At 41.4% G+C, this 11,019-nt stretch overlaps 1 protein-coding gene across 1 annotated transcript; it reads right to left on the reverse strand.

Moving 5' to 3' along the window:
- Positions 1-1,888: 1,888 nt before the first annotated feature.
- Positions 1,889-10,515, reverse strand: nat16 (N-acetyltransferase 16). The gene is made up of 5 exons (XM_041031374.1): positions 10,457-10,515; positions 3,854-4,079; positions 2,844-3,068; positions 2,394-2,737; positions 1,889-2,117 (listed from the first exon to the last, which is right to left on the reverse strand). Exons 1-5 carry the CDS (start codon positions 10,513-10,515, stop codon positions 1,889-1,891), a joined length of 1,083 nt encoding a protein of 360 aa, XP_040887308.1.
- Positions 10,516-11,019: the final 504 nt, after the last annotated feature.

An 11,019-nucleotide genomic window follows, 5' to 3' on the forward strand; every position in this document is an offset into this window, starting at 1 on the left:
GCCTTTATAGTCACCACATCTCAACTCAGCAGAACTGAAATGGGAGATTTTGGATTTTAATGGACAAATGCAAGTATTGTCCTTGGCCACAGTAAAATGACTGTAGAGATTTTTTTTTCGGACATGGCTGAACCTTCTCTTAACACTGCTCTCATTCTGGTATAGTGACAGAGGGAACTCTTATTACTAAAAAACATTTTTACCAGCTAATATTAGCAATGGTTAAATATTACACTATGTTTCTGTTAATTCTAACACAGCTATCTTCATTCTTCTCCCTGCATTAGCTGAAGCCATTAGCAAACTGCACAGTAGTCTGTTAAACCTTTTCGTTAGCATAATGTTTGGCATTACATTAGCAATTTACAAAAGTTAGCCTAGATTACACTCACAGCTTCAGAAGTTAATCGTTTGTTAACATTTTATTGCAGCATTTAATAAAAAATATTAAATTAGTAACTTAATAATAATAAACAAAAAAAAGACATAACTTTGACCATAACAAAGGGTGAATGGTAAGCCATTTTGTGACTGAGCGTGTGCATTTCACTAACAGGCTTTGTTTGTTGTTTCTTGCTGAGATTTGTTGCTGCTGTTTCTTAAGTAATGCAGATTCAGCCATCAAGCATCAGAGCAATGGGATCTGTGACTTACCCCCTATTTGATCCTAAACTATTCCTTTTCATTCCAGCTTAGACACAACCTGTCTGCGTAGTTTTAAATAAAGTGCCCTCAGAGTTGTGCAGATTTAGTAACCCAACTCAGCTTGTGTACATATTTAGACGTTTCCTATTTACAGAAGGAACAGAGATGAAAAGATCTGAGATGCCCTAAGGGTACTTCATTTGCATTTCTGTTTTAAGTTTCTTTTTTTTTTTTTTTTAAGGTTTCATCGCTGCTACCAGCGTGAGAAAGCTTCATCACACTTATAACACCTTTCCATGTCATGAGACATACAAGGGGTGAACATAATATCAAAAACACCTGCAATCATTGTAATAAAACGTAAATTCAAGCTAAGCTAAGGAGATGATGATTCAACGCTATAGGGATTTTTGAGGCTATACTTTGTAGTGTTGCACTAGGATCCAGTCACATCAGCATTTCTAATGAAGTTTTGGGCCAAAATCCATCTAAGACTCTTCCATACTGCTTTGGTTAACTAACTTGATGAGTTGCAAACCACCTTGACCAGCTAACCTAATTACCCTGGAGTCTACTCCCTTGGATTTAACTGCCCTGAGGCTCCTTTCAGATTAGGCCTCCTGTTTTTTTTTTTTTTTTTTTTGTTTTCTTTTCAAAATTAAATTGTTAACATTTTTAAATATGTTGGCCATGGGGCTATTAGCATCTGGAGACCATGAAGACGTCTGATAAAGGTCTTTATGCTTTTTTTTAGTACCCCCCTCTTCTTATTTGAACCTTCCTATCTCTCTCTCTCTCAATATATATATACACACACACACACACACACGCACATATACATATGTGTGTGTTTGTGTGTGTGTGTGTGTGTGTATATATATATATATATATGGGCATTAAATATATTACATACACCTTAAAACTACAGCTTCAACACACCTCTGACACCAATTGAATAGAATCTTTACAAATTTGTCACAGACCTATTGCAGCTGATTACATGATGTTTGTAATTTTATGTCCACACCGTGTATTTGTTGTATTTGTCAAACTCAATGCATTCTTAGAAATTCGGTTTTGTAGAAACTACATTTTGTTTACTTGGTTTCTGTCTCCCCAGTATGGAGGATTGTGTTTTTCTGTCAAGTGTAATTGAGTTGTGTCCATTCATTGTTGTCTAGACCCTCGTCTTCATTCCTTTCTGGCTTTTTCATCTTCTACTCTCTCCATCCTCCCTTCGTAACTAGACGACATCCGACTCCACCACACACTGCTCGGTGTACTCCTTCACCAGCTCCACGCTTAAGGTGCTGTGGCAGAATTCGGCCATGGGCTTCCAGAGCGGTGGGTCCAGGAACATCTGGCACATCACATGACCCTTCAGGGTGGCTGTGTGCCGCTGCAGGTGGCACAAGAACTGCTGCCGAGCCAGGTCCAGGTCTTTACCGAACATGTCAATATTCAGGTAATACCTAGTTTAAAAAAAAGTGAGTCAGCTGACTGAGTAGAAAGAATGACTTGTTCGGAAAATGAATCATTTTTGTCTTAAATGTCATGAGTATTTTTATGCAAATATCTCTAGTAAACTTAAAGCTCTAGTGCCCCCTAGTGTTACTATCAAAGATACTATGATAGACAGTAATGCACACCACTATATTATTGTTCACTTACTTACTGACAGTAGTTGTGCCTGAATTATCTACTAACATCTGCCTGGCATGATGAGTAAATAAAGAAAAGACAATTACCAGTCATCTCCAATGGGCACCCTGAAAGGGAAGGTACAGAGGCTAGCCACGGTTGGGTTGGACACATTATCCACCATCCAGTCAATGTCCTTCTTCAGTAGAATGGCCATGTTACTGGGCAGAGGCTTGAATGGCTGCCAATCTTGAATGATGGTGGCATTAGGAAGGACCCCGTGCATCAGGTCAGTAGTCAGATACAGCCGGTGGATAGCTGTATGGTCGAGACGCACTGGAGGAGAGTTAGAAGAGGAGGTGGACAAAGAGGATTGGATGTCTCCACCTAGACCAAGTGCAGACAGACGCAGCTTGAGATCTTCAGCTCTGAAGCGCACCAGAAGAATACCCTGTAAATGGAAAGCCAATGTGTGAACAAAGAACTACAACAGTGAAACACTGAAAGTGTCAGTACCAAAAAGCACAGGAATTCTCTTACTCTTTCATGGCTGATACCTGCTTGGTAATGATGCGATACTTCTGGAAGTCCTTGGGTCCGAGCTGATCATCCCGGGTCAGACGGCTTACTTTCACCTCTGGGTACTTGGATTTGACCAGTTCGGAGCAAAAACGGAGCAGGACCCCTGCCACACCCTTGCCCCTTTCCTGAGGGGCGACACGGAGGCCTTCCACCAGCATGGTTTCCCCGTCATCAATCACACACACTGACTCCAGAGCAATCTGTCGAGTATCATGGAGGGAGAGGGAAGAAACAAAAAGACCGACAATCACACGGACTGTTTTAAAACTTTACACCTTTCCTATACCTTGGGCTGAAGAACATGACCGTTTCTTTTTCCTGTTTCTGAGATATGGAAAACAAGGAATGGACCTCCTACATCCATCCACGTCATCTAAACACTTGAGTCCAATCTTAACTTTAAAACAGAAAGTAGCCTCCTTAAATCCTGCTAGTAGTTAAATGCATCGTAATCGACTTCCTTTAGAAATTACCAGTTGACTTAAAGGCTCAGTGCATGTGCATATAGTTCTATTCATACTACAATGGGTGTCGGCATCCGTGTTGGGCAGCATTACTTGCAATGTGATTACTTTTTCAGTGTGAGAGATTACGATTTGGAATTCAGCAGTTAAACTCACAGTTACAGTCAGTAACAAGAGCTTTATCTGGTAATGCATGGGCAGATTTGTTTATATTAGTGTGTGGTGGTGGCTTCCTTTCAGCCCATATATAATCAGGGGATAATCCAGTTATGACAACTTGCTCTTGAACTGCTTTGCAATTCACTAAAACAGCTACAGGGATTGGAATAATCCACTGTCACGTAGAGTGATTTTAATACTAGGACATGTACCCTTTGCATCTCAGGTGGTTTTATTTGTTGGTTTTGCCCCTACTTCTGACATTAAATGGCACTTTAGTATTATAATGTCCAAAGATGAACTGGTGGGTCCTAAAATGCCATAATGCCTATAATGTCTGTATAAAATGGTTTTGAACTTACCACTTTCCCCTGTTTGCGGGCCAATATGACTGTGCGGTTGGTCTCCTGCAGCCAGCTGGTGTATCTAGTGGGCAAGTAGTCAAGGCCTCCATAGATGTCCTGACTCATAGCCATGATCTCATCGAAGTCCTCCTCAGTGGCCACAGCAAACTGTAGGCCTGCCTGGGACAGGGCCTCTGGGAGCTGGGGCATAGTCAGGCTGGTATCAATCTTCATCTCGAAACAACTGATGAGATACAAAGTGAAGGAGAGATTATTGAACATTTATATTTATCTTTTTTTTTTTAAACCAGGGTTTAGGAGAGCTCAAGAGCTGTCCAGACCTGGGAGTTCCAGACAGGCGACAAATCCTGGGTGGTGTAGAAAAATGGAAGGAACATCTTTTGAAGCAACATTGTGTCATTGATATGTCATCTTCTTGGATAACAGCTTTTTGTATCTGATTGTGCTCATGATGTAATCACTCCAATAACAGGAAACAACTGTGTCTATTCCTTATGAAATGAACATCTTAATCAAAAATGACACATTCAGTCATTTCCTGCCAATTAAAGTGAAATCATGGAAAGAAGAATCAAATTGGTAGCTATCGATCACCAATTACTGCACCCGTGCCATGTCAACACCACAACATTGGCTTGGGTTGGGGAGGAATCTGTATTTGACATCCATTTTAGCTTGGGGTTATAATGTGTGACTCTTTGTACAATACAAGTTTAGACAAGACCCAGTCAAAACCTTGTATATGACTGGTCAATGTGAGAAATTAAGGACGTAGTTGAAAACTGTTGTGAAACCACTTCATTCAGTGGAAAGTAGCTAAAGCTCAATGTCACTAGATGATGTATTCATGATGTCATGGTGTCCTGCCTAGTTTCAGCTGGTTTCAGTCTTTTATCTGTTTGCTTCTGTCCTCTCTGTTCTCACATCTACAGTAATTTAATTCAGCTGAATTCACAGTAAAGCTGTTCTCATTTATGTGTTTCTCTGTTTCTGCCAGACAATGAAACAAAGTATGAAACAGTGACTGAAACTTGGCCCATTAAGATCCATGTTAACCAGCAGTCACTTCAAGACAACAGCTGTGCTGTGGCTTCAGCCATATTTACTTGTAACATGATCAGAGTGAAAGTTAAGACAATCATTCATATCTATGTCACTGACATGAGGTCAATTGAATGAGACACAGAGAGAGGTGTGTCTGTGGAGGGAAGGACCAACTACAGAAAGGTTCATCCAAAAAGGTCTCAAGGTGTTTTCTTTTGGGGCGTGGGGGGATTTGGTAAATCTATAAACAAAGGTGCTAAGTTGACAACACTGCCTGTAAACACCCCCCAATGATGTAATAAGAACTGTTCATGCCCGTTCATTTTGAAAGAGCAATGGCCCACATGGAAAATCAACCAATGGTATAGCTTCATCTCTCAGTTTGTGTTTCTAGGACCTGGCCCTGGTGCTGCGGTCCAGCTAAAAAGGCCTTATTTCGCAAATTACATGAGGCTAGAAATGTAGAATACAGAAGCCTCAGCACTGACCCATAGTGAGCTTTATAATAGTCAACATTTGCTTGGATCTGAAAGGCAAATAGGTGAGAAAGGGACGGGATTAGCACGGGAATGAATAACAGGCAGGACAGAAAGTGAATAATGCTGCCATGGGACTCTACCCAGAAAGACAAAAAAAATCCCCACATATTACAGGAAATCAAGCCTGCACCATATTATTCAGGCCATGGTGGACAACCATAACCACCCTCTCAAATACTACAACTACTGACTACCACACACTGGCAAGAGAAACACAACAAACACAGTCCCAAAATCACTGACCACAGGGGAACGAAACTCCGCAGGGAGAGATAAGAGCCAGGTAGCTGAATTAGATTAAGCACTTGGTAAAAGGGGAAGGGGAAGGTGGATGAATGGACCCAAAAAAGCAAGACAGAAGGAAACAAACAGAAACCACAGGTGAGCCAGGCTGAAGCGAAAAAGGCAGAAACAGAATGGGACAAAACAGATAAATGACAGCTGGTGGAACACCTATTTTGACCCCTATGTCTTTCTTTACATCCAAATGCACACCCTTACCCCCCCATACCAATATTAATACACTCCGATACCCACTCCACATTGCAAACATGAGTATTTGTCCATAGCTTAGCTAAAGAATTGATATAACATACAATAAAATGGAGGTGAGGGTTCATCAGAGTGGGTACACAAAGTGTTCTTGCAGCAGTTTTGTGGGTCCAAGGGAAAATGTGATTAAGTTTGATTATTGAATACTGAAGAAACTGTGCCACATAAACCGAGTGAGCATTCAGGTGCACTTGGTTTCCGCACGTAAGAAAACAATCAAAAACGAGAGGATTGCTCTTAAGAGTTTTGCATTTAATAAGGTTAGAATACAAGGTGGTAACAAAAGATGCAGTAAACAAAATAAAACAAGCTTCTGCAAAAACAAAACATGCAACATAAGAATCCATAAAAAAGAGAAGTGATACAGTATAAAATAGAACAAAATAATGTAAGTATGCGCTAACATATAGTAACATATAGGTAGGGCTGGGTATTGAATCTCAATAGTTTTTGAATATTGATCAAATTGTGTTGGAAGTACTGTAAGTTGCACCCACTGATGAGTTATCTAACATTTTTTAAAAATTCTTCGTTTTTAAAAAAATATACTTTTTTTTGCAAATTTTCCCTGTTTTCACAGTTCAGAATGCTGGACCTATATCTATGCACTACAGTCCTTGTCCTCCAAACAGCAAATGTCCAGCACCTTCTTTTCCCTTGCCAATAAATAATGAGTTTTACTGGGAGGGAATAAGACGTGGGATATTCACCTCAACTGAAGTCATGACCTCCACTAATCAACCCACAGGTCTGCAGTAAAACACTCAGGCTTGTATTGACACTGATGACACACAGATAAAAACAATATCCAGCCCTAGCTATGGGTGGCACAAAGTAGATGTAAATGCAAGTATAATAACCAGGAGACTGCAAATTGTACTTGAAGTCCAACACCGAGCTTAATAATCTAGCAGACCAGAAGCAATACAACTGTACTCAGGCTTATGAAACTGCTATACAGAGATTTCAAGTGCTGCTAGCCAAACAAGCAGAGGAGGAAGGAAAGGAAGCCCACCATCCAACTACTGACCTTTAACTTCCCTCTACACAGCATGGAATCATTTGGCATTATCATCACCACCATGGCGAATGTGCCAAATACAGGAAAGAAACAATACCAGGGACTCAAAGCTCTAGATAACAACACAACAGTCATTTAGGACTGTAAGAACACACATCTGAGTACTGTCCTAGGGCTGACGACATGAATTCAATACAACACATGTATATCGTTGAACGCTGGGAACTCTGGAAGATGTGGTCTGAATCTCAGTGCCAGAGCGTCACAACTGTAGGACTCACCGAGACCATGGTTACTGCCTCGTCTCGTTTCTCATGCTAAACCCATCCAAATACACGACATCCTATTTATGTCATCTATGGAGCAACAAGGCCATCAAGTGCGGCTGTTCTGCATTAGCTTCAACCTTACCAACTGGACCCCCTCAGTGTAGAGAGCATGTGTCCCATTGTGGACGGATGGTTGTGAAGAGAGCGGATTAATGGGACAGAAGGGGTTGAATTAACAGATGGCCACAGAGACACAGGAAGGGTTTCACACAGAAAAGAATAATACTATACTGAATAACCTCTTCAACAGTAAGAACTACACTCAAGTCATCAACATAAAAGATATACCAGTAATTCTTTACCCGTTTGTGTAGTAAGACGACTAAGGTGGGACAGGGCAAGTGCAAATATCAAGACCCAGAAACTCCCAACAAAGCAAAAAGAAAGGATTCTATCTCAAATCCAGCACACAGGGACTGTGCAAACCCCCTAAAAGAGGAGGACCAGGGCCAAGTGACTATCAAGGTCAGTGTCCTGAGCCATATATAGAATACAAACCACCTATGAGTACATCCATATGTTGCCATCCAAGGATGAAACATTATCAGTGTAGCAAGTAGGGAATAAGGAAGAGGTGGCTGACACTGGAAAATCCTGGATAAGGCCAGGTCACCACAAACAGAATATAGCCCCACAATAGGACCCAAGATGCAGACTGTGCGGATGACTCAGCACAAGGCAAAGAAAGTGGCATCAAGGTGGTGAAAGAAAAGCTATAGAAAATGTGTAGAATGTGAAGACAAACGTGGTCCCCGTGGTGGAAGGAGCACTCAGGGGTGTTTCCACAAAAGTACAGAAGCTCAGGTAGATTCCAGGAACCAAGTGCAAATGTAATGCACAGAATCTTCAAATGCTGAGGCCTCTGGGTTGAGAATCCAAGCACAAGCCATATGTAGCATTGCAGTAGAAGTCCTCAGTCTTTTGACACATTCTATTGATAGTCTGTCATGCTTGTTCCCTTTCTCAACTCTGTCAACATGCACTTAAATGCCAGAAAGTGAACTCACAGAAGGGTCGTGACACTAGGCTTCTGAGTCCTATTTTACTCTACGGCACCAATCACGGAACAAAAAGAGAGATCGCTTTGTGGAAAACACCACAAAATATAAAAGTGACTCCTGGCGAACACTGAGAAAGACAACAGGTTCAAAACCCAATGTTAGGATATAGTTAACCATGTTTGAAGCCATGCAGGTAATCATAGAATTATATCAATAAGTCCATTGTTGGTGCACTTTTTCGCAAAAAAAAAAGCAAATAGATAAAAGCATATGCTGACCCCAAAAAAAGCAACAAAATAACAAAAGGTTTTGAAAACAGCATTTATTTAAAGATCTAGCATCCTTTACATGTTAATTTGTGAATACATGAGACACGTGTACAGGCCATAACGCTAGCTGCTGCTAAATGCTACGGGAGTGCAATTAGAGTGCTGCTGCAATGCTAATAGTACTCCAGAGCAGAACAGACCTTAGGCCTCTGGCCTCAGAAGTGATCTTGCTGAGGAAGTTCAGCAGTGAGCAGGCCAAATCCTGTTCATACTGAACACAGTTCTGTCTTTTTGGAGGGGGGGGGGGGGGGGGTTGCCATCTAAAAGAGTAACGTAGAATAAAATGCCATCTATTCTGTCAGGCTTGCGTGAGTAGGGCAACTGAAGATTATATCTGAATCATGCCTGTTGCAGACAGGGTGTTAAATATTAGACAAACACCATCTAGGCTACACTCTTCACGGGGATGTGGAAAACTTCAGAGATGTTCAGTGCTTCATCATCATTTTTAGAAAACTTTGCTTTTAAAAAAATGGACACTTTTGCAAAAGACAGGACATCATTTTGTGTCCTGTCTTACTGTGTCGCTGTATCTATTCTCAGGCTTATTATCAGCCCCTTTTCATTATCTGCTAATTTGTGTCTGTCCTGTGTGTGTGAGTGGGTGTTTAAGCACTGTCTTTTGATGCCATTAAGTGATTCGATTGGAGGGGAGGGGGGCCCAGTCAGTCTCTTAGGGGGAGTTGTTGGTTTGTAGAGGCTAACACGGAAATGCTAGACATGTTCCAATAATCTATCAATCAGCCATGTGAGCTGTAAGGGTATTTGTAGTGAAAACACTGTCTGGTCACAGCAGACACACACAAGTACACATGGTGGACACTGGTATTTTTCCATCATGCTTTGATGCTTTGAGATGAGCCGTCAGGCTTGGCTGGGTACTCCAGTCCTGCCAATGAGAGCGATGCTGTTTTTGTTTTTTTGTGTTTCTGTCTCACACAGTCATTCTGATTCACTCTTCCTCTTATTACACTCTCATGCTCTTGCTTTCCTCCTCTCTTCAGCTGGCAGCAAACTCCAAACAAAATGGAATTTGGCACGTTTCGCAAAGACTCGTTGAGCTGTCGTCAAAGACGCCGCTGAGAGCAAATTCCAGTACGCTGCCTGCTTTTTGGGGGTCTGGTCGTTTAATCATGCCCATGCCATGGTGGGGGGCTTTGGAGTATTTGCACAGAAAACTCCCATCACATAACTTTGTGAATTGGCCAAGTCATGGAGTTCGAGGATGATGGTCGACAAAACGTTTTGGCGCTTAAGAGAATGTAAAGCATGCTGAATTTTGATCGCATGAACAGCAGTCAGGATTATCCTTGGTTAACACGCTGAGCTTTGACCGAGGTAGGAATAAGGTTTGCTCTACACCCATATTTGTTGCTGGAGACTACGAATGAAATCACAAATAATAGCTAAATATCAGAGATTGGTGATTGAGTTTCAGCAGTATCCGCCAAGATCCACCATATTGGGAGAGATCATCCGATTATAAGGGGTAGCATTATGAGAATTGTACAAAAACAATTATATAGATTATTAAATCTGATGTCAATCAGTCAATTGGCATCATAGCCACTACACACTGGCGATCAAAGCCAAATAGTGGCCCACATTCCTGTTTGTGAACGTCCTACTTAATCTTGTTAACGCACCAACTTTGATTTATTTGGAATATACTGCCAGCTCTCCTCTTTTGTCTTCCCCCACTTCCACACAAGAACAAAACAGACCATCATATTGAAAATAACAGGTCTCGAACGCCTGAATAATACAAAACTCAAAGGAACACACCATGTCTTCGGTAGATTATCCTGTTGGTCAAGTGGTGAGAACATGGACACCAAAATCATTCATGTCTCCTGGGTAGATCCTTGGCTCCAGTGCTTCATGCCAGAAGACTCCATGCTGACGCAAACACATAAGCATACCACCCTGTTGCGCGATAGCAGGCTCCATGTCATTTTTCCCACGTAGCCCCGCCTATACATGAAACAAACCAGTGACACACAGGCACCAGAAAATGATTAGTTGGTAAATCCGTCAATCATCAGTCTTGTGCTTGTTGCCATGAAAACAAGACAACTGTGCGATATACGACATTTTCACCGAACAGTTTGGTTTAGGTGTCGGATTAATTTTAAGAAAATGCATGTGCACAAAATTATACCTGTTTCTATGCATCATACTTCCAATATTCAAGTGATATTCTGCAGTGACCATAAGAAGGGCTTTTGACTTGTTGTACATTTCAGTTTGGAGTATTTGCTTTCATTTCATAAAATCAAGTGAAATGTCTTGAGATGTCCTGACTGACCAGCAGAGGGCGCCCAGCTCACCCATGGCTGATTATTACA

The sequence above is a fragment of the Toxotes jaculatrix genome, chromosome 23 (genome assembly GCF_017976425.1).
Source record: "Toxotes jaculatrix isolate fToxJac2 chromosome 23, fToxJac2.pri, whole genome shotgun sequence".
NCBI lineage: Eukaryota > Metazoa > Chordata > Actinopteri > Toxotidae > Toxotes > Toxotes jaculatrix.